Source organism: Macrobrachium nipponense, chromosome 2, assembly GCF_015104395.2.
Source record: "Macrobrachium nipponense isolate FS-2020 chromosome 2, ASM1510439v2, whole genome shotgun sequence".
Lineage (NCBI taxonomy): Eukaryota > Metazoa > Arthropoda > Malacostraca > Decapoda > Palaemonidae > Macrobrachium > Macrobrachium nipponense.
In genome coordinates this window covers 116964274-116989149 of record NC_087201.1, presented here as the reverse complement: position 1 = coordinate 116989149, position 24876 = coordinate 116964274, and the positions used below count along the sequence as shown (strand labels likewise).

Below are 24876 nucleotides of genomic sequence, written 5' to 3'. Positions count from 1 at the left end.
TCGTGGTCACTACGCGATCACGAGACAGCCAGACGCCTGCCCAGTCCCCTTCCCCCCTCCTCCCGCTCTTCCATAGAGTCGGGGGAGGGTGGGGCAGTCTGCCCACGCTCGCTCCTCATACCCGAGCATGCCTCCCTCTCTCCCCCCAGGCGGAGGGGCCAGGGAGACGGGACAGACCCAGACTGGACGCGACCTCTCCGGCTTCTCGGTCCGGCCCGGTGGTGATGTGATGGGGGGTACTGGCCTTTCCCCCCATCCGTTGCTTCCTTGTCGCTCCGGTTCGCTCGAGCCTGTATGTCTCCTCGCTCTTCCCGACCTTGCTAGGTCTCCTTTCATGATCGGAGTCCTGGCATCCAGCGGGAATTTGTTTGTCCACCCAGTAGGGTGGACCGGAACATACAGTGGGTCCCTGCTAACCGTACCGTATTGCTGAGTTACTTCACTCCGCTACGCACTGGACTTGCTCCGGTTCGTTTGAGTTTTAGGTTTAAGAGTTATTAGATTAACTATAAGTTTATCTTAAGTACCTTAAACCTTTTCCCCCCTCCCCTACATGTTTTACCGGATTCTCCGGGATGATAGCCTATTCAGGCGGGGCAGGGGAGGGTTATGCTCAAATTTTTTCCGAGCTCCGGCATGCAACGGAGTTCTCTGTCCTTTAGCCTGTAAGTGTTATTCTTTAAGATACTCATGTGTCTTCCCACTTACAGGCCACCACTGTGAGCATCCGGGATGCGCCGCCACACTTCAGGACCCATGTGGACACGAAGTTTGCCGGTCCCATGCTCCATGCGCGACTCTGCACAGGGACATCCAGGTCTGGTACCATGAGACGTGTACCATATGTTACGATCTGGTGAGCCAGCTTTTAGAAGGGGTGAGTATTCCATCTCCGGTAGCTGCTCCGCTTCTGTTTTAGTGCTTAAGTTTTCATCATTCACTTTAACTTAAGGCATCTAAGTTTAAGTTATATTTAAGTTTTAGATTACGTGATTCTTAAATCTAACTACGCCCTCTCTTCCAGGCGCCGGCAGTGAAGGATACCGCACTGGCAACCCTGCGGGCCTGGGTCGGCGGTTTTGGGAAGAACGCCGCCAAGGGTATGCCTTACATCTTGGAGAAGCGGTTGGCGCTGTTAATCTTCCCCGGAGGCAAGGCGACAGGATACGTCGACCCAGTAGAGGCGGCCCTACTATCGCCTTCATCCAACAACAGCTGGCTGCCTCATTAACTGATCAAGACCAGGATATCTCCACAGACGTCGCGACTTTAGATATTAACGTAGAACCTATGGTAGGTGTAGACGACCTGTTGGTCGAGGTAAGTAGGGTGGACACCCAAGGGTCACCCTTGGGTGTGACTGTTTCTTCACTCCTGCAACCTCTCCATCCTTCCAAGGGTTTACAGGTGATGAATTATATACTCCTCCTGACGCTTCGGTTAGACCTAAGGTCAAGGGTCAAGCAGTGAAATCCTTGTCTAAGACGTCGTCGTCGTCTAAGAAGTCGACTTCGGCGTCATCCTCCTCACGTAAGTCTCCGGCTGCGAATCCCGGAGCAGACAAGTCTAAAACTTCTGGCTCCGGCTCTAAGTCCTCGAGGAGTAAATCCTCCAGAGAGAGATCTCGTACCCCGGCAGAGTCACCAGTTCCGCTACCCTTGGTTCCGATTCAGAGCCACCCCTCCACCTCCGCAGCAGCTCCGGCCTTGGACTCCAATGCTGGCCTGTTGCAACAGGTGGGCGACCTGGTTGGGTCCCTAAAGAGTAGCATGGAGCAAATGATCTCTCGTCTGTCGGATAGGATTACTTCCCAGGACTCCATTATAGCCGGACTGAGAGAAGTCCCTCTAGCCTCTCCTTCACTTTCCAATACGAGTGGAACTCAGCTTCCTCCGTATGACTCGCTACCTCCGTTCTCGATGAACAATCCATGGAGAGTAGCGTCATACGCCCCCTTCCAAGACGGTCTCATTTCCATACCGGAATTCGGAACTCGAAGGATAGAGGACTTCGAGTTCTTCCCGGTAGACCTCCAGCCTCCGTTCATAGGCTACGCAAGGCTTATTCAGCATGCTCAGCCATGGTTCGGGATGATAGGGTCCAAGGAGACAGTCCTCTATTCACGAGACCAGGCTCAGAGAGAATGGCTCAGATGTTTAGAGGACATGGATTGTTCCAATACCAGGATACAACCTTTCAAGAGTCCCTTTACCATTTTCACAATGGATGAGAGTACCCCGCTCCCGTTCCTGACAAAAGATCGCGAGGTCTACCATCCCAGCGGCCCAGAAGGGGGACCCCATGCCTCAATTGAAGGAAGCAGATCCCACATCTCCGTTGCTCCCCTCAGCCGGAGAATTGTGGGAGGACTTGCCAAACACCTTCTCAGCTGGCAAACTCAAACCGGACTGTGCTATGGAGCAGTTTGGTGAAAAGCTACCCAGGCTCCCAGATAGCCTTATTCAGGCTGAATTTGACGCAAAATCGCGACTAGCCAGATCAATTAACTCTATGGCTATGTCCGAGGTAGCAACCATAGCTTATGGCTCAGAACCGCTTTTTAAGCTCATGACCAAAGCACTGACTCAAACGGTACAGTCGGATATGTTTGAGTTTGCCACTGCTAGAACGAATTGTCGGAAGCATGTCCTACAAGAGGCAACCATTCGACATGAACCGAATAGGTTGCTCTCGGTCTAACATCTGGGGAGCAGATCTCTTCCAGAAGCTATGGTGAAGGAAGTTCAGTCAGAGGCTACGAGGCTGAACCAGAGCCTTAAGGACCGTTGGGGCCTTACAGCTAAGAGGAGACAAGACCTAACACCTAAGGGTAAGGGTCGGGGGAAACCTAGGCGCTTCCATCCTTACCAGAAGAAGCAGTCACGCTTTCCTCAGCAAGTTCCAGCGGTGCCCTTAGTGCAAACAGCCCAACCTTCCACCTCTAAGGCTCAATCACAGCCAATTTATGTGATATCCCCTCAACCTCAGCCCTCCACCTCTTACGCCATCTCTCCAGCTTACAATCAAGCCTTCGAGAGTCAAGCTTCACAGAAGTATGACCGCTCGGGTAAGGGAGGCAGAGGTAAGCGTTCCTTTCGTGGGAGAGGATCGGGAGGCCCCTTTAACAGGGGAAAGCACTTCAGAGGAGGCCGAGGCGGTTACCAGAACCAATGAAGAACTTCAGGTAGGAGGGAGGCTGTTCCACTTTCGCCACCGGTGGAACTTCAGCGAATGGGCTCAGAGCATAGTGTCAAAAGGCCTGGGTTGGAGCTGGTTGACGAACCCACCTCCATCCAGACCTTTCCGTCAACTTCCTTCCAAGGAATTGACAGAGTACGCAGAGGACCTCCTTCAGAAAGGAGCTATAGTGAGAGTCAAGAGGTTAAAATTTCAAGGTCGCTTGTTCAGCGTGCCAAAGAAAGGCTCACAAAAAAGAAGAGTAATCTTAGACTTGTCCCGCTTAAACTTAGCCATCCGCTGCGACAAGTTCAAGATGCTCACGATCTCACAGGTGCGGACCCTACTTCCCCGTGGGGCCGTCACCACCTCTATCGATCTTACAGACGCCTACTATCATATCCCTATTGCAAGACACTTCCGTCCATATCTGGGTTTCAAGATAGGAGACCAGACATTCTCCTTCAAGGTAGTTCCCTTCGGACTCAACGTGGCACCCAGGGTGTTCACGAAACTAGCGGAAGTGGTAGTGCAACAACTCAGATCACAAGGGATTATGGTAGTAGCGTATCTCGACGATTGGTTGATCTGGGCGCCAACAGTCGAAGAATGCAACAAAGCCACACTGAAGTGATTCAGTTCCTGGAATATCTAGGCTTCAAGATAAACAGGACCAAGTCAAGACTCACTCCAGAGTCAGACTTTCAGTGGCTGGGCATTCAATGGAATCTATCCTCCCATACTCTGTCGATTCCATCAACCAAAAGGAAAGAAATAGCGAAGTCAGTCAAGCAATTTCTAAGTCACAAACTGGCGTCAAGGAGAGCTCAGGAGAGGATCCTGGGTTCTCTCCAGTTTGCATCAGTGACAAACGTCTTAATGAAAGCCAAACTGAAAGACCTAACCAGAATCTGGCGCTCACGAGCAAATGTCAGGTCCAGGGACAAACTATCCTCAGTCCCTCTGATTCTAAAGAATCGACTTCAGCCGTGGGCGAAAGTCAAGAATTTGTCAGTGTCAGTACCCCTTCAGTTCCCTCCACCAGGGATTACCATCCACACAGACGCGTCCTTAAGCGGTTGGGGAGGGTATTCCCAGGTCCAAAAGGTTCAAGGAACTTGGTCACCTCAGTTCAGTCAGTTCCATATAAACGTACTGGAGGCAATGGCAGTGTTCTTGACTCTAAAAAGGTTGCGCCCACCAAAGTCTCCCACATAAAGCTAGTTCTGGACAGCGCAGTGGTAGTACATTGTATAAACAGAGGAGGCTCCAAGTCACGTCATCTAAATCATGTGATGGTAGCCATCTTCTCCCTGGCAGACAAGTTCAGTTGGCATCTCTCCTCCACTCACATAGCTGGAGTGAGAAACGTCATAGCAGATGCGTTATCCCGATCAGTACCCCTAGAGTCGGAATGGTCTCTGGACAACAGTTCGTTCCAATGGATCCTTCAAAGAGTCCCAGGGCTACAGGTGGATCTCTTCGCATCCCAAGCGAATCACAAGCTCCCCTGTTACATAGCCCCCAACCTGGACCCTCTGGCCTATGCCACGGACGCCCTGGCTCTGGACTGGAACAACTGGAAGAAGATTTATGTCTTTCCTCCAGTGAATCTTCTCATGAAAGTGTTAAACAAACTCAGGACGTTCAAGGGTCAAGTGGCTCTAGTAGCCCCAGACTGGCCGAAGAGCAATTGGTATCCCCTAATTCTGGAGCTGGGCCTTCGTCCTCTTCGGATCCCCAATCCCAGGCTCTCCCAGTCAGTACAAACGAAGACTGTGTTCGCTTCCTCAGGGATTCTCAAAACCCTAACTTTATGGATTTCATGAAGTTTGCGGCAAAAAGAGATGCGAATATGACCCTCAGAATATTCTCTTCTTGGAATCCGATAAAAGGGATTCAACTTTGAGACAATATGATGCTGCTGTCAAAAAGTTAGCAATCTTCCTGAGAGAATCTGATATTAGAATCATGACAGTTAATTCAGCTATATCCTTTTTCAGATCCTTATTTGAAAAAGGTTTAGCAGCTAGCACGATTACGACAAACAAATCAGCCTTGAAAAAGATATTTCAATTTGGGTTCAACATAGACTTGACGGATTCCTACTTCTCGTCTATTCCTAAGGCATGTGCTAGACTTAGACCTTCTGTAAGGCCTACGTCAGTTTCATGGTTCTTAAACGATGTTCTAAAACTGGCTTCAGAAACCGATAATGACACATGCTCGTTTATAATGCTCTTAAGGAAAACCCTGTTTTTATTAAGCTTAGCTTCAGGAGCAAGAATTTAAGAACTGTCGGCTTTATCCAGAGACCGGATCATATTCAATTCCTTCCACAGGGGAAGTACTACTTTCTCCGGAACGTAGCTTTTTAGCAAAGAATGAAGATCCTTTGATGAGGTGGGAACCTTGGAAGGTACTACCCCTTCCACAAGATGTATCTCTTTGCCCAGTTACAACCTTACGAGCCTTTCTGTCCAGGACCTCCTTATCCTCTTCGGGTCCCCTCTTTAGGAGGGAAAAAGGTGGAACTTTATCCATTAAAGGCATCAGGCAACAAATCCTGTACTTTATTAAGCAAGCCAATCCTGACTCCTTCCCGAAAGCACATGATGTCAGGGCAGTAGCCACCTCAATTAATTATTTCCAACACATGAACTTCGATGAGTTGAAAAAGTATACCGGATGGAAATCGCCGACAGTGTTCAAACGTCATTACCTTAAGTCCTTGGAAGCTCTGAAATTTTCAGCAGTAGCAGCGGAAACATAGTTTCCCCTGATTCTAGTTAATTTGTAGTAGAAGATTCAGTCCTCCTTTCTACCTGCTTCACCCAACAGTTCGTCTATTCCTACCGTGTTCATTTACATTCACCTGGTGTCTTAGCTGCTTTGATGATGATGTAGTGGGTGCCCCTTATTTTTTTTGCTAGGGACACTCACAGATGATTATGGATTTTGATCTCATGGATGTTACCCCCTTATTTTTATGCTAGGGGATACATCTCAATTATAATGGTTACGGGTTTTGTATATTAAGTCATATGCATTCCCTTACATATTATCATTGTTGTTTAATTTGGTCTTTTATAATTGCTGTTATATTTTGATACATGCCTTTACACAGATACTATTTTGTTACATGTAAGCCCAATTTACCTCTGTACATATGTAATTACCTTATGATAAGAAACATGTTTAGAATTAAGGGTAATTTAAGCATATTTTCTATTTTGTATCACTGTGTATTTGTATCTTTTTAGCAATTATACTCTTTTTTTTATATTTACTTTATTTTTTTATTTGAGACCTATTCTGTTTTATTTTATTTCTTTTGTTACAATCTTGTGCTATTTCTCTGGTACGATTTCGCGCAGCGACACGAGCTGAGCCCAGAAAAGGGATTTTTTTGACGTAAGGAAAAATCTATTTCTGGGCGATTGGCTCGTGTCGCCAGCGAAATCCCACCCTACCCATCCCTTCGCCCAAGATTGTCTGCTAACTTCAGGATGGCCACTAGAGGCGCAGCAGTCGGCAGCGTGGGATGGAGTAGTAGTATTAACTAAGAGCTGCTCACTCTGTGGGTGTTGGCTCTCCCTCAATGGAGGGTTTTTGTTGTGGGAGATTTCTATTGGTATTTGGCTCGTGGTAGTGGTCTCACTCGCCTAAGTGTTCATACCGACACCCTCTTGGAGGGTGAGCGAGTCAGTTATACTGACCTTTTTCTTTATTTTATTTATTCTCTGGTATGTGTTAGTACATTTACCCTAGAAATAATAGATTAAAGGATATTTCGCTGGCGACACGAGCCAATCGCCCAGAAATAGATTTTTCCTTACGTCAAAATCCCTTAAATAGTACGTGTATGTAATCTCGCGATTTTGTGCACAATTAGCATCTACTGTACATATGTACTGGTCATTCAATAGTTTATTCATTATTTTGATTGCATATTTTTATTCAGTGACTTGAAGAATTACTGTACATATAGGCACTGTCTTTATATAGGTTACATATAGACATGAAACTTAAGTCCAGTAATGGCACATTTGTGGATGTCCTATTTCTTTCATATTAACAAATGAAGTTGGAAATATATTTTTGAAAAATTTGGTTGATATTGCATTTTAAAATTAAGGTACGTATATTTATATTGATCATACATTTTTTAAAGAATAAGTTTAAAGGCCTTGGATTAGCACGATTTGCTTTTACAAAAAAGGAGAAAGAGCTTCAGAATACTGTGGTTTAGGATTTCAGTTTCCAAATTGTGAGTGTAAAAAAAAAATATTCAATCTTAATGTACTGGTAAGTTGAATGTCCTGAATAATATTTACATATTTAGCAGTGGATTCTTGAACTTCTGTAATGACCAAAGATCACAAATCAACTAGCTGTAAATGGTTCATCATTACCTTTTTGGCACTGTCTTTTTAACTTTTGTATATAACTGTCCTGCTTAACTTTCAAAGTTTTAACTACCATCACCTAGTATATAATGATGCACTTCATAAAATGTAGCATTTCATACACATAGTTTATCTGTATACTAGATTATCTTTACTTTGTTGTCACGCTTTTGCTGGTGGATTCACGAAGAATTTCTCATTTAAAAGTGTACGGTGTATACCATTCTGATAATTTTTTTCTTGGTGTTTTTATAATTCAGGTATTATATGTGTCATGTAGGTATATATGGGGAGAGGACTTTGCTGGAAATTTACGAATTAAAATCTGATGAACTTATGAACAATGGTGAATGGCTAAAAAGAGGTTGCAGGTGTACATTTACTAGTATCTGGATATGAGTGTTACAGGAATGATACATGCTGAACATTGGACTTGTAAACTCAGTCAATACTTGATGGATTAGAATTACATAAATCAGTTGAGCAACACTTTGGAATTCCCACACATCACAGTACAGTACCCATATCCAAATAGTACTCTGTTACAAAGATACTCAAAAGTTCAGCAACTTGAGTGCTTGAATGAAGTGATAAAAATGGTTTCGCATACAGGGATATATTTTTCATTACCTTGAGATTACAGTCACTCTGTGAACACAATGAGCAGGTAATTCACACATTTACCACAATTTCTTGATCTGGCATTTTCCATCAGTAAAGGTAGAGTATAAGAAGTCAATGATGATAGTTTAAGATCACAGAGAATATGAGTCACCAAGTTCTACTTATCAAAGTGGCAGTAGTATCAACAGAAAGTAGTAATAAAACTCCTAAGAACCACTGCCATTGTTATAAAGATGAAAATGAGATACTGTCATATCTATGATGCAAATATCTACAGTCTTTCATTTGCTTTTAAATAACTACTCTAAAGTTTTAGTCACTTAGTTGAACACTTCAGAGAAAGTAGTGTTGGAACGACACTATAAGGAATAGAGGTTTTGATATACTGTAATGTACTAGGTTCTTTCTAGTTAGACATACTGCAATTTACAATAAATGTAAATACTGTAATTCAAAATCTTATAGATTTCAACATATAATGTTAACATCAAATTCCTCTATAATATTAACAAGATAATGTTAATACTTTACAAGAATAGAAATTTGTGATGCAAGATATGCAAGTAAATTATTCCTTTACAGGAAATACTATGCTAGTAACCTGTTCCTTTATAGGAATTACCTATGCTAAAATATCAAACCCAAACAAAAATCAGGCTTCATTATCAAGAGTCAGGATGACATTATTAAATATTTACCCATCAAAATCATGATAAAATACAAATGAGATCTATATGTAATTAGCTGTGGCTCATGATGATTTTATATTGTCTCTTTATCACACATGAATGTCCTTTTCCCATTTTAGTATTCAACACTACACATATAAGAATCTTCCATTGCTAACTATGTGAGGTCACTGGGGTATTGCTTACAGTGTGCCTTGCATGGAAAACTATAGTCGATACTAAAGTTTCTTAACAGGAACCATTCTGCTGCATGTCTTTCTGCCTGTTACTCTTTATCAGTTCCTTCTAGGCTTTTCCAGCCCAAGCATCAAACTACTTAAATTTTACATTGCTCTAGGGAAAGTCATAGCAATAGTGAAATTTAGGTAATTTAAATCTTTAAGGTTAAAATCATATTTTTAAGAACTTTCATACAGCAAGTGCTCAGTGAAGAATGTGAAGTTTTTCCATAAAGCTTCAGTTAATTTATTTAAGAAGAACACATGCTGAATATTACCCAGTATTAAAGTACTACTCTACAGTATTGGCTTGCTCCAAAGAAGGATATTACATTGTAATAATTTTTTGGGGACAGGAAATATTCAACTTTCTTGTGTAAGATTTCTTTTAAAAATGTGTGCACTATTTCTAGAAAAAGAAAAAATGTGTTTTGCTCAAAGTTTTTATGAATACTTTTTATTGACTAATGAAATACTTTTTTGTAATATAGCCTGTACTATTTCCACTTCTTAAGCAGCATGACCATGCAATTAGTGGTGTAAATTTCATTATTATGTGTATTGAGACCAGTCATTCAAGAAGTATTTCATGAATGTCTTAAGGGCAAAAAGAATATTATTAGAATAAAAAGATTTAAGGAGCAGTGTGGATGAATATGCCAACATAAATATGAAAAAGGTAATATTAGACTTCCACATGACATAAGTAGTAATTCTGTGAGAGCATTTTCACCCATCTTGGTATTTTTAGATTATAAAACAGATTATCCTGACTATGGAGTCCCATCTCAACAATCTTGGCGGGTTGACTCGGAGGATGATTTACTGTGGGTTCAAAATGGAATAAAAATAACCTGAGAGTGAGATGCAAAGAGACAAAGCAGCATATGAAAGTAAAGTCAGGGCAGTGCAACTTGGTCTCAAGACACGGAAAGAACTTTTAGTACACAAGGAGTGTTTGTTTTGTTTTCTTTTATCAGAGAACAGTTATTTCCTTTCTAATCCTCTCATACTTTATATCAGAAAATCTGATGGGTAACACAGTGAAAGATCAATGTACATACTGTACTGAAATACTCTTCAAGCATTCTCATCTAGTTAAGTCATAACTAATTGAAGGTATGAAAATATGTATCTGTTAATTGTTTAATTTCTGTAAATTCAGTAGATTAGAATCACTCTTATGCACCGAATAAAAATCAAAGAGTACTTGTAGTTAGATATCCTTCAAGGAAACTTTTTTTTCAGTACGTACAATAATACGGTATGTAAAATATTGGAAGGATATCATTTCTAGTTTTGACCAAATTAATGGAAATCATAATGCCTAGTAAATACAAATAAATTATAGAGTATTATATTTAATAACAACAAATCATTAAAAATAAAAGTTACAATGCAAGAATATATAACGTTTTACTGTTCAGAATTACCAAACACAGGTTTAAATTTTATTTAATCGATGATTATGCAGGATGTCTCAGATATGAATGTTAGTTATAAAAATTAGTTTTATATTGCCTATAGTTTTATACGTATTGCATATGCATCTAGTATATGAAGATATATACCCTTCTTTTACTTTTATTCCATTTCCATGGGCTCTTCTTGACTGTCCAATTTTTGTAATTTTGTTTCCAATTTTTCTATAAACCTTTACCTCAGTTCTGAATATTAATCTAGTTGTCCAGGTAAATTATTTAATAACAGCAATGATGATATACTGTACATTGATTGTTGTGTTGACAATTGTCCAGCTAAATGATTCAGTAACTAATAAAAAATATACTGTGCATTAATTGTTGTGCTGAAAGAAATTTAATTTTCAGCATCAAAATACTGACCACTTGGTGACTTGTAAACCTGCCAGTGCATCTTATCTCATTCCAACTCTTGTCCACACATTTATTTTCTGCTGGTATATTATATGCAATGTACTGATCTTGAAGTCCATCAAAGCATCTAGTCCAGGTTGTATTCTGTAGATCAGGAAGTTTTGTAGTACATTAGTTCCTTCTCTACTGATATTACAAATATTCATTTGACAGGACTTTAATTGAGGAATGACTGCTGCTGTCCTCCTAACTGCTGTGTATCTCCTTCATTGTTGCAGTTATAAAAGTTGTTAAAATTTATCTTAACCTTTTAATCTCTCCATTTGGACAACTGGCATTGTTTACTGCCTTACTGTTTCAGGGTGACATCTGTTGCTCAGTGAGGCACCTTTTGCTTTGATATCAATGTTACATCACTACTAACCAAACTTTCCATTTATGACTTTACATCTTGTAAAGGCCCAACGCCAGTTCCTTTCACCGTTTGTGGTGGTGTTCTTCAAAACTCTTCATTGTTCATTTTTCCAATTCATTAATGTCCTCCTGTAATCTCTTGCTACCTTTGTGAATAGTTATGGCAATGATTCCTTATACTTATTCTATAACTGTTAAGTGTGACTGCTGCTGTTTTTTCCTTGTCAAGCAGCACGTTTTTTTCATTCTTTTTCCTTTAAAATTAAAGAGCATTTTTGATGGAAAACCTTTTAAAATCCGTGTACCTAAATAGTTTTACTACATTTTTCTATGCACCCTTGCCTTCTGATTTGGATATTGAAACTACAGTGTTTCATCTATCAGGATTTGGTTATTTAAATTGTTTCAGACTTGCATAAGAGATATTCAAATGTCTTACCCTGCTGCTACAAAATGATCTATTTTCTTTTACTGCTGTGTGGTGTATGTAAATTGTAACCCTCGTGTAGAATCGAGTATTTTTTCATAGTTGTAAAATATTTGATCTTCTGGTATTTAGGCTTTCCTTTACAATCCATTATCATATTCCTCTCATGTGTGACCATTTGTTTCTCTTTATGACAGTGTCTACCTAGTGATATATGTATGTTGTTCTCCTTTAGATCCAACAAATTTCCTATAAAATGTTTTGTCTTCTACTCTTTTAAAAACTTATAAGTTAGAGAAGCAAGATAAAATTTACTAAAGTAATTTTTGCCAAAATTTGATTTAAGGAAAAGAGAAAGCATTTTAGGATTTATTTTGTTCTTTTTGAGATTGTTTTTTCACATCAAGAAATAGGAGTACTACTATTTATTAATAAAAGTATGGGACATATGAAACCAAAGTGAAAAACAAATTCAGGTTATTCTGAAGTGCTGCTCTCATTTCCTTTTACTTTTCAATATTTTTCATTTTAGTGTTGACTTTTAAGAATTCATGTTAGGATAGCTGTCCCTGTAGGGGCATAGTGTTGTCAGTACACCTCACATGGTGCATTGTAGGGTTTACTGAAATTGTTTGCTGCATTCCTTTGGCCTCGCATCCATCATTTGGAGATTCTTATTTCATTTCCATTCTTGCTTCCTTTTTTCCATCTTGCTGTCCAACTACTCCAGTTTACTTTTTCACTTTAGTGCTGCGTGGCAGTAAGTAACCAGTGCTTGGCTTTATAGACAAATTTTCTTACGTATATACTAAATTTCTTAGCATTGCTTTTACTTGCAAAGCTAGTCATTCACATGCATTGTAATTATAAAATAATGAGACAAGATCTTTGTTACTTTTTGAAATTTATAACACATTCACAATAAAATTCATGTTCACATCTACACATATTTAATGTAGTTGTAGAATTGATGTATTTTAATAAGCCCAAAGTTCATTTTTAAAATTAATTACTAAATCTCTGGTGTTAAGGCTATTTAACATATTGCTCTTTGAGTAATATATCACAAAAGAAATTTTATACATAATAAACCTAGATTTTAATAAAAATTTAAGTTACTGAAAGAGCATTTTATATCTAAAATACTGTTAAGATATGTTTTTATCATTTGTGCTTTCAGGTTTAGTAAAGTTACATCTGATGTGAATAGCATGAAAATTTGTTGTAACTTATCTTTTATCAAAGCCTGCCATTGCATCTTTTTTCAGTGTTGGTTATAATTGTATTTCTGGCTCCCAAATGTTAATCTCCACAGGTCTTTCATAAAGGCTTTGAAGTGACACCTGATAACAGTCGAAACTCGAGGTGTGTCTGCTTTTTAAGGTGCTTATCAGAAAAGAACTACCATCTAACTAGGTTAGAGGATAAAGGACTGTATACATCAGCTGTTCAACTATATACTAGTATGTTACACAGCTTTTTAAAAAAATTTCATCAAATGCATTTGGAATAAAATAACCATAGGTGGACCTGCCCTGACCACAGAGTAAATATAATATTTGCTGTAAATGATTTTGTGGTTTGGGTAAAATCCATTATGATGAATAAAAGGCAGACTTTAAGAATGAAAAATCTAGTAATAATAAATAAAACTGGAGTTAACACATGGTAGGATTATATTGATAGCATACATGATCCAGCCTCTGCACATTGACAGTGTTTTATGGCATTAATGGTAAAATAAATTTTTTAAAAGTGATTTATATTTTTTCTAGGTATACAAACCAGAGGTGAGGCTTGATTTTTATACCTAAGAAAAATACGGCTACTTTTAAAATTTATTTGTTCTTATGGAGATACAACCATCATCTTTCACACAGAAGACTTGCCCTTTAGGAGGGGTGGTCTTTGTAGATGTTTTGATGTGGATTCAACCAGTAGTTGCTATGTTCTCGGTTGTGTGTGAGCAGGGATGTCATTAATCCTGTAACAAGCAGGGCATATCATGACTCCTGTAACCTCCTACTAGATTAGTGAAATGGTTGACCAGAGCAGTAGATCCATGGGTAAGAGAACCCTGAAACGAGAAGGAACTGGAGAACCATGAAATTTCCCATATGAGTTTAAGTCTGTAGGCAAAATTTATTCTGGCTATTACCAATAATGAAACCAGAAAACACTTCTTCTCTCCCCTCCCATTTGTTTGAATAGAAAGGACAGAGGGTGATGCATTCTTACATTAGAAGTGTCTCTCACTGTGCTCTCATCTGCATCTAATTTGATTCTAGTGTGTACTTCAGCCTGGACATGGCTTTCAGAGAAAAGGATGGAAGGAGAGTTCACTCAATATTCACAACTCAATCTTTTACCACACTTAGGTACTTGGATGAAATATTAAGTGTGTGTTTGGTACTTAGGAGACTACACAGCTTGTTAAGCAGCCACCACAGGTCCCAAGGAGGAGAAAATCCAAGGACTTGTGGTTGACATCCCTCGGGTATAATGTAATTGCTTCCTAGACTGTTTACACCAGATACCTGCCCTCATTACTTGAATTACAGAGTTGGTCTGAGTTCTGAAAGATCGAGTTGACAGGTCCATGGTCATTGACTTCATATGCTTTCAGCTGAGAAGGAAGGTTAGGCTCCTCTGGAGAGGAGTCATAGCCCTGCTTGATAGCCTCATGTCAGAAAGACAGGGTGTTTTTGGACACACCCTATCATGTATATACCTGTAGTACTAATGCAAAGTGTCATACACTCTAGCTTCAAGGAGTGAATTCTCTCTGAGAGAGAGAGGAGAGAGAGAGAAGAGAGAGAGAGAGAGAGAGATGAGGAGGAGAGAGACGAGAGAGAGAGAGAGAGAGAGAGAGAGAGAGAGAGAGAGAGAGAAGAGAGAGCCATCCCTCTGAGGACCAAACAAGATGGGGGGGGGCTATATAACTCCCCTACCCTCTTAGCCAAGGCCAAAGCTAAGAGAAACATAAGAATGCAATAGAGGATTGAAGAGGGTTCTAGTAAGGCTGCGTAACACATGTGAGACATCCCACTTTGGGGCCTAGAGCTTTCGAGGGGGCCAAGACTGATTGTATTTTATCATAAACATAGATAATTCCACCAACCTCTTCAGTTTGCAAGCATGATATATGGCTGAGCAATACCCTTTTACTGCAAAAACAGAGATGAGCTTTTCTCAGTGGCAGATAAGGAGGTCTGTGATCTTACTGGAGATAAACTGAGGAATGTGACAGAGGCTCAAAGGGGAGACTAGTAAGCCATCCCCATCTGAAGGCTGGCACTCACAACAGGGACAAGACTACTTGAGGTTTCTCCAACACGTGGATACTAATATAATTCTACCAAGGTAGAGAGATCAATCTCTTCGGTTTAGGTGGAAAGATTCAACCTCTTCACTTTGCAAACACAAGATAAGGCTGAGTATTGGCACTTTTACTGAAAAAAACTGAGAGGTGCTTCTCTTGGCAAAGGTAGATAAGGAAGTCTGCAATCTGCTAAACATACATTCCAATTGGAGAGACCCCATCTACAACACCAATCACAGATAACCCACTTTCCATTGTACATGCTTGTGGAGAAACGATGGAGGTACTCAAACATCTCTCTCACTGCCTTGTAGGGCCAACATGGCGCTGCACCATTCAGTGCATGCCAACATGGTGCTGCCCGAGTTACCTGAAGACCCAGGGTGACAAACACAACATTGATCATCCTGAGGAGGAGGAAGTTTGTAAGGCAGGAATGTGTATACATCCATATTCTCCCAGGGATGTTGGAAGGTATTCTTCATTGGTGTGTATGGGTCTGGGAATGGGGAACAGAGGAAGGAAAATTTTCTATTCAGTCACAGTAGAATCCTATTTCTCAAATAATCTCGCCTCTTCTTGGGAGTTAGGGACTGTTAAGTTCTCATCACCTGACTGGGAAACTACCCGCTTATGTATCTGCAACACCAGCTAGCAAGTCCAAGACACTATCCCTAGATGTTGCCACTAAGTGCCTCTTCATTTGTTCTTGAAATGCTTGAAACACTGACTAAGCTTCATACATTTCTGCAGCATTGATGTACAGATGAATGGTATCCCTCATCCACAAAACTGACAAACTGAAATGAACTTGCCTCTCAGGTCTGCTCCCTACCTCTTCTTGGAGCTTCCATAAACAGAAGCATTTGTGGAGGGAGGCGGGTAGATCAGTGGAACTCCCTTTTCAGAAGTTTCTGTCAACTAACCATTATGACTGATCATCCCTAACTTCCCAACCCAGTGATAATGTTGAGAAAGGGGATCTTGTAGAGCTGACCAGTGTTGCTTCAATTGTCACAGGAGGGACTGAAGATGACTTTGCTTGTGAGGCATCAGCTTCTCCAGTGATGGCAGATACCCATGACCACCTGCCACAGCCAAGGTGATTGTTCCTGTCAGGACAGCAGAAACTGCATCACTACCTTACTGAGACTGATTAAATGAGAATCCACCAGGAAGGTTCTTACTGGTAATGAATCCATGAGCATACACAGATACTTTCTTTGTTGTTTGGAATTGAGATCAGATTTCTGCCAATTAATCCCGATTCCTAACTAAAGACAAAAGGCCAGCAGACAGTCTGTCCTATATGAGGCATTCCCTGGAGGAAGCGAGGACTAACTAGTATTCATCCAGGTATTGCAGAAGCTGAATACTCTTTTAATGGCTCCAAGCCATGACCAGTATGAATACGTACCTAAACTCATGAGCTTTTCCCAGTCCGAAGCATAAGATCTTGAAATGCAAGACCATCTTGTTGCAGATAAAGAAAAGGTACTTCAAAGCGTCCTGATGAATGAGTTCTTAAGGTACACATCCTGTAAGTCTGTCAAAAGCACAGTCACCCTCTTTGATGGAATCTAAATGAGTGGGGATTTTCCCATTTTGAAATGAGTCTGTAGAACATATTCTTTTGAGGCCTTTTCATCCTTTCCTAAATGGACCTGAGGAAGGGTGGCAAAATGGCTGAGAGGCTTTCTGCCTTTCTTGGAAGAGGGAGAAGATTGGGCTTTTTGTTTTGTCTTTCAAAGAATACTCTTCTTCACTGTCCTAGATGGAGTTTCAGGGATCCCCACTAATTGGCTGAACTGCTGTCTTGCCTTACAGGAAAGAGTAGAGGGATGCCCAACTGTTCCTCACCAAGAGGCTACTATTTTGAGGACCTGTATGGAGCACAGAGAGAAAATCCTTTTCTCCCATGGAGGACCAGTTTGCCTTCTGGTTTGGTGACCTTGTGTGCCAGGAAGGTAAGGACCCTATCTCGGGATACTGGCCAACTTTTTAACGTTGCTCTTGCTTGAACTGTCACAGCACAGTCTGTTAAGGTGCTCCCCCACAGATCTAGCCATGAGACAGCTTGAAGAGATGCCAGAAATATGGATTCCACTGCATTAAAAGAGAACCCCTTTAGATGGAATCTCTCCAGGGGTAGGTAGTTTGTCTGTCACAGACTAACGCATTTAACCCTATGTTTTCGCATCCCTTGGTGTGTGGTACCTCTGCTTGCACAAGATCAACAGGGTAAGGTGTTTGTTAGGTCTGCTGGAGGCAAAGGAACTCCCCAAACCATGGTCTGGGCATTCACTTTCAAAACACCATGAGCTAACTGTGACCACAGCATTCCCTGATAAAAGTTCTGTAGACAAGACTTACGGCAAGTATGAAGCCAAAGTCACCTCATGAAGGCTATTAAACTCTCAAGTGAGTGAAATAACCTTGTGAGTGCTGTTCCAGCCTGCAGGGGCTTTGAGACATCTCTTGAGGCAAAGTGAGGTCACACCAGTTTTTTGCTCCCTCTCTCATTCCTGATCTTGCCCTGAACCAGATGAGCCTTTCACTGTAGCAGTCAGACAAGATCCAGTAGGTATGGCATTCAAATGGAGTCCAGATCTTGATCCTGCCTCCCTTCTTTTTTTATAATCAGTTACAACTGATGAATAAGACCTTGGAGAAAACCTAGAAGGTGTATGCCTCTTTTGTGTTTCAAACTTGCATGGTATAACTCACATACAACAGGTGGGAGAGATCAAAGGAGACCTGGAAAGCACTTGTGTGTCAAGTGAGAAGGGGTGTTGGCTCCTCTCTACACCTCTAAAAGGAAAGCATGATGAAGACCTGTGCTTTTACTAGAGCGTGCATAGTTTAGAGATCACACATGCACAGTCAATATGCAATCCTTTTGTCTGAGTGAACATGCCATAGGTATGACTAGTATGAGTCACCAGTGACCTAGCACTTCTTTCCTGCGGTGAGCAAGAGATCGAAGGACTTCTTTACATGAGGCCTTAGACTTCCACTTCTTCCTCCTACTCAGAGGAAGAGCGTTAGGGGATGAATACGAGGACAAAGTGAGCTGGAAGACATTGATGATGATGATGATGATGAAGTCAATGAAGAGGAAGGCTGGGATGGGGGAAGTCAAAACACCTGCCAGAGGGTTAGCCACCAGCAGTACTACTACATCAGAGGATTTCCTTCCTTGTAGCAGATGAGGTAGCCATGGCAACTGAAGGAACAGTAGCGACCACATCAGAAAAAGAAGGCCTGTTCTTTTCTGCCAGGTAATCAAGAAATGTAGACAAGGATGGACAGTCTGGAATATTAAGACTAGGCCATATTTTCTGCAAATACGTACTTGAAAGATGACAACCCCGAGCACTATCTTCCTTGACATCACAAGATATGAAGGGGATGGCTTTGTATATTTGGGGAGCTAACTTTCCTTAAAAGGTAGAGATATCAAGCAGTAGGAAGATGAATGAAAATCAGAGGAAGATAGGAGCCAGAAGGGTTCAGTGGCATCACCAAGGAAGTATTATCTACAGACACCAGCAAATTGTACTTTTTTTCTTCCTCCTCTTACTATACTTTTGCCATTTTGGGGAGGACCAGGATCTATCAACAAAGGAGACATGAAGCAATTGCATGGTTGCCCACGTACCCACACATGGGGTTAATTATCTTTCTTCTTTGTAACTGAGACTAACAAGACCAAAAGAAAAAATAAATGCAAAGGCAGGTAACAAGGGTAGTAAGCATCGTCCAAAACTCCATGCGAGCACACAGGAAAAGAGTAGGCAAGTATTCTCTTTTTGGTGGCTGAAGAAAAAGTGAGCGATAAGGTTGGGTGTATGAAGGATATAGTACTTCCTTTTTTCTCCCTATCACCACCAATTAACTACTGTACCTTTTTATCAAGATGTAACAACTGATATAGCTTGTGCCAAAGGATACTCCTGTTTATATTATCTGCCTTACGAGGGTAGTAAGGAATGTTAATGTAGAGAGGAATGGACTTTGAGAAGTGATTGGAATGTTCAACAAGTGACCGTGCGTTGTGAAAGAATTTCGATATGTCATCAGGTGATCAGGGAATATTTTGGGGGAATGGTTGGAAGATGCTAACAAAGTAAAATGGATCATCAAGGAGACGAGAGCGCGCATGCGCAATTTGATTGTTACGTCACGAAAGAATGCAGTCATGACAGTGAGAAGACTCGTGTGTGTGCATTTGTATGCCCACCAGGGTGCATGCAAAATGAAATATATTTCGAAAGTGATTGAGAAAGTTGGGGCATTAGACAGCAGACTCTTTTAGTGATTACCAGTGAAGAAAGCCAGTGCGGATGGCACAGGAGATCCGCCTATAAAAGTAAAAAGAAAAAACTATTTAGTGTTTGAGTGAAATTGGACATTTTTCAGGTGTGTTGTTTGGAGACTTTGTTCAGTGGAAAACTTCCAAGTGTCAATCAATTTTTTCTTCTATGTATACAGGAATGCATCCATTTATTCCCATTTTTTTGCTCATCTATTTTTTACTTGCTTTCTGAAAATTATGATTTCTTTTCCCTCAGGTGGACTTAATGTCGCTACACAGATGGGAATTCTTAACTTTATTGACTGACACTTTTATCTCTCTTTTCCGAGATAATTATTTGAATTAATGCATCTTGTTGGGAGGTGGTGTTTGGCATTAATTTGAGATGATTGTTTTGCTAGAAGTGATTATACTTCATGTTTTGGGTTTTCAATTCATTTTCCTTTTTTTATCATTTTAGTTTTTCGGGAAATAAAGGCTCTTTTTTTTATATCTTGGAGTTTGGTTTAGTCTAAATTTAATGACAATGAAAATAGTAGGAGAGCTGCCGGTTGCAGGTTTTCTTAAGGTAGGTGCCAGACATCTGTGAGAAGGGCCAAGTTACCAAGTTTTCTTTTTAGACAAAGCCATAAAAAGACCTTGTAATAGTGGTGGCAGTGTAAAAGGCTTAATTAGCAGCAATTAAGGTGCAATTAGGCATAAATTAAGCATAATTAAGGAAGGAAGAATTCATTTCTTGAAAAAATTGCTTCTGGAGGTTTAAAATGTGAAACTGGCAACTCCTAACAGAACAAAGACTTGAAAGTTTTTTTTTCCTGCTTGAGTGTCAGATATAAGGGCAGTGGAACTGGGTGTGTGTGTTGTTTTTAAGGGATTATCAAAGCAGATATGCTATGAATGAAGAGGAATTTTTGGCGTGTTGAATTTTATTTGTTTCTCTCTCGCTTTCAAGGGACTGTGAATTCTTTTGTTTTTTTTGCATTGTTGGAGGCATTGCAACTGAAGTGCAGGGACATGGGATGTTGTGATTAATAAAGTTGTTTTTTATGTACTTTATTGGGAATTAATTATACACATTAGGGGGAATATACGTCAGAAATGCACTCCGTCGGTTTTTTTTTTAGGCTAGTACAAAGCGTGAGTGGATAATGTCAGTTCTGCCCGAGTTAGCTTTTAGGGTCTAAGAATGGCCAGGTTATGCGCTATAAGCAAAAATTGTTTGTATAGCAATGAGGAGAAAGGGGGAAGGTTTCTGAAGCATTCGCTACCTCCCTTATACAGTACATTAATTTTCTCTCTGTTCCATCTCTCATTACCTCTAACATTCAGATGAGTTGAGTTTTGCTTATCCTCCTGACCCACAAACCATCAGCTGAGAGAATAACCTTGAGCTGTGAGGCTGTTATGCTGGTTTTTGTCCCCGCAGAGTTTAGGGAACATTGATTTCGGGAATATTTAATGTGGTGGTTGGTTTGCGAGTGAAACTTGGGGAAAATTGTTGGTGTTCTGATGATATTGAGATCTGGCCTAGTCCTAAATACCAAAGGTTTCTGTAAGTTAGACAAAATGGTGGAAGGAAACAATAATGATCAGACTTTGCTTCATAAAGTCATTACAATTGCATCGGGAGTTTGCCATTTCCAAGAATTATAGAAGGTGTTCTTTCTCAGCCAGTACAGATTTTTATTGAAGGAGTTGATAATTTTTTAAATGCCAAGGGAATTAAAAATTATGCAGAGGCATTCAGAGGCAAAAGCTTGATTGGATTTCAATAAAGGGGACTTAGTACATCGCTGCTGTAGCTTTCAGCACACAAAATGTACTGGTTGTGGACTGAGTTACAAGCATTTCTGAGGACAGCCTATGGGACAGAAGAATACAAGGATATGGTTGAGACTCCGAGAGGTTTTTACAAGATTAGGAAAGGTCAGGAGACCATGGTTGAGCATAGCATATTGGTAATATCTCCCTTGATAACTTGTGCAGATTGTTGCAATTTTCTTGGCTTCTACATGACGTCCCAGATGTCATTGTAGATAGCTTTGATGAAAAGATCAAACTGATGTCAGATGAGGAATTGATCTATTCTCAGGTTTGGAGGCACATGTCAAAATGTCCCACAGTTGATAACATATGTTAATGGGACTGTTCCAAGGAAATTAACACAAATGGATTTAAGTTCCCCCCCCCCCCCCTTCTATTGTGTGCCAAAGTGGGATATAATAGGGGATCTGTGGATCCAGGGCAACAGTTGTGTAGTTTCAATTGTAATAAGCAAGGGCACACCAAGAAACAATGCAGAGTAAAATACTGTGGAGGATGCAAAAGTTCAGATAATTTTTGGTGATCTTGTCTGTCTCAGAAGCACAGGGATGCAAGACCCCCACCTCAGAACTCTGGAAGTTTAAATGCAAAGGCTCCTCAAGCAGGTCACTCAAAGGGACCAAGAGATTGGTGAAATTTTTGGAAACCAGATCAACAAAAAAGGCCACGGATGACTTGTATATGCCATTGGTCTTGTGGGAGACACCCCAAAACTGAGGCCGTTAGTACAAGGGACATTGGGAGATTTGGAGATCCCAATTTTTATAGATATATGAGCTTCAGTTAATTTAATGGACTATGGTCTATATCAGTCCACGTTTTCCCAATGTCCTATGAAACCCTCAGCAGAGACGGTGAACAAACTCTTTTTCAGGAACATCTGAATTATGCATTGGAGTATAAAAAAAGTCAGATCTCAAACAAAATAATCTTGTGGACTGGTCTTACTGTTTTTATAACTTATCATCATGCCACTTGATATGAGAGATCCTCTAAGAGGCACTCTGAAGCCTTACAGGATTTACAAAGCATTCTATGACATTTTGTATATCTACTCTGTAAAAACCTCCTTGTACATAATTGAACAAATAACACTGAGTAATAAAGGAGAAAAGCCATTCTGTGATTACTGTATAATGTAGATAAGTTTTCTTCTATTATAGACAAGCAGGTGCTTCATTATTATTTTTTAATCTTTGATGTCCTTTTGGAAAAGCTTTGGGATTTCATTTTGTATATTTAAAGGGATGCCTTCAATAGACAAGTTTATATCTGTGGGTGAAACAATCTTGTTAAGAGCACAATGTTTCATTATGGAAAAAGAGCTTCATACCAATATGAGAGATGCTGAGAATGTGAAACAGAAAAGGTTATATTATTTTTAAAATTTTTAGATTTTGCTTCATAGTGTATGATTTCACAATAAGTTTTAGAATTTGGAAATTTTAACAGACAATTTTTAATATGAATTATATTACACTACTTTTTATAATTTAAATGTACAAGTGTGTTCATTACCATGCAGTCAATTTTCAAATTATATAAAATATAATACATATATACTTGTATCATGAAAATACACTGTAGTATTCAGGAGGTTATATTTGCATTTCTTTCACGGAAATGCAATATATTACTATAAAAACATCCTGAAACTAAATTAATAAAACTATTTTTCTATCCACTTACCAAACAACAAACCAGTGCATGTAAGCCACTTATGTCATTGATGACAAATCAGGTAAAACTTCGTGGTCCTGTCACATACAATTAAATTTTCACATAAATGTCTCGTGAGAAGTTAATAAACATATTAAGTCTTATATAAAAATAAAAGCTCAAGAGGAGCTCAAGTAGATGTATAGAATACACATACAGTATGCACATACACACTCACACACAAAAGGGGAGGTTTACTGAAATCCTAGGAGGCTATTCTTTCTTTTTGTTTCTTGACAAATTCCATGGCCATCTTGTCGTTGGTTCTTGTTTCCAGGACCTTTAGCATGATATTATCTGAAAGAAACCACCCTTTGTTTAAAAATTATCTGCTAAACTAGAACATTACAATAATAAAATAAGCCACAAGCATATTCTGAAATCTGATTAGTAGCCAGCTTTGAGAAATTTGGGAATTAGAAGTAGATGCTTACCTTTTAGTTAAATTTACCAGACAAGCAGTCAATCTAAAGATGATTACTATTAAAATAAATCCTGCTTAAGTAGTACTATAATTGGTGACCCTGAAAATTGATGTTGGATGCTTGATGTGCATTACAATTTTCAACTACTTTGACCTTGTCTGACCATCATTTTTTCTATTACTTCTTTAGTCTTCCAGCTTCCACTTAACTTTTATCAAAGCAACAAGAATTGTACAGTATATATCTGTTACTTTTTCCTGTAGGAGTATTAACCGTCAACTTTCATACTGGAGTATCTATCTTTCAGCTTGAGCTAAAACTGGTTGAAACGTGGTAACAATGTGGTTAACAGGTGGAGATTGGGGTTAAGTGGCAAAGTATCCCACACTCACTGACTATCACACACTTTTCTTTTAGATGCAGTAGAGAACAGGTGTGCTACCTTTTGCCGTCCTGACTGCTGCTTGAGAACTTGGATTTTGTGTAAGTAATATTCTTTCATTGCCATTCTTTTTTGTTTAATTACAGTTATTGTAGCACACCTGTTTTATTCTTACAGAATAAAACTTATGTCATTGTTACCAAGACATTCCCCCCTTTGTTAGCAGTTTATGTCTAGTGATAACATTCCTTCTCTTACTTATTTTGGTTGCAAGTGATTTTCCTGTTATAGACTTCTCTTCGCAAAGCAAAATGTTATCTGGGATTTACCAGATATAGCATCTTCTAATGAAGAGTTTATCAACAGTGGTGTCGTTCTCCAACTTATATGCTGCACTATTGACTTTTTAGGTCCATAAGACTTGGTCATTTTGGAAGTTCCTGCCGAAGTTTGGTCTACCAAAGATTAGGTACGTAGTTCTTCTGTCATGGCCTTCCTAATTTAACCTGGCAAGGAAGAAGGCCCTTACAACCTCCTTAGGTGGTCTCAGCTTTATTGACTGCTGCATTGGAAAAGGGGTTTCTGGTTGTAGTAATCCTTCGTGTGACTTACGTCTTTGGCTCCTGACTTGACCAGTGATGTGACATGAGTAAGGACAGAGGTGGGAGGAGTAGAAAAGTGGTTACTCTTCTTCTTTGTCTTTGACTTCGCCATCTACCTCCACTTCGACCCTGCTCTCTTTCCCTATGCAGGTGGGCATTGGGAAAGGGGGATTCTAGTGCTCATGTAAGAAGCCTTGGTAGGCTTTTATGCAGGAGATGCCCATACCAGCAGTGATTGGCTTTCTCCAGGTAGATTGGCACTGGAGTTCCAGTCCATTTAGACTCTCAATGTCTAATCCTCTCTCTCAATATGCTCTCAGGCTCCATCTTATTCCATTATTCCTCGGTAGGAGGGATATCCCAAGTCTTGTCTCTCTTGATGAGAGATGAAGTTTTCTCAATCTTTTTCTCTAAATCTAAGGTGGAAATCCAGATGAGAGAATACTTTGACAGTCTTTGCTTTACAGAAGTATCATAAGTAATGTGCTCCT

General features: G+C 40.1%; 2 protein-coding genes across 5 annotated transcripts in view; one reads left to right on the top strand and one right to left on the bottom strand.

Annotated features, from left to right (window-relative positions):
* LOC135220927 (uncharacterized) overlaps positions 1-24876 on the top strand; it is a 241443-nt gene that overhangs the window by 154191 nt on the left and 62376 nt on the right. For 3 of the 4 annotated variants that reach the window (XM_064258581.1, XM_064258580.1, XM_064258583.1), the window contains one exon: positions 23819-23884. The exons of the other annotated variant lie outside the window; for it this stretch is intronic. The gene's annotated coding sequence lies outside the window, so the exon portion shown is untranslated. The remainder of the gene's footprint in view (positions 1-23818; positions 23885-24876) is intronic. 4 annotated transcript variants of the gene reach the window in all.
* LOC135221282 (BAI1-associated protein 3-like) overlaps positions 21630-24876 on the bottom strand; it is a 464894-nt gene continuing 461647 nt past the window's right edge. The window contains exon 29 of the mRNA XM_064259094.1: positions 21630-23273. Within this exon, the coding sequence (XP_064115164.1) occupies positions 23182-23273 (92 nt within the window). The 3' untranslated portion in view covers positions 21630-23181. The remainder of the gene's footprint in view (positions 23274-24876) is intronic.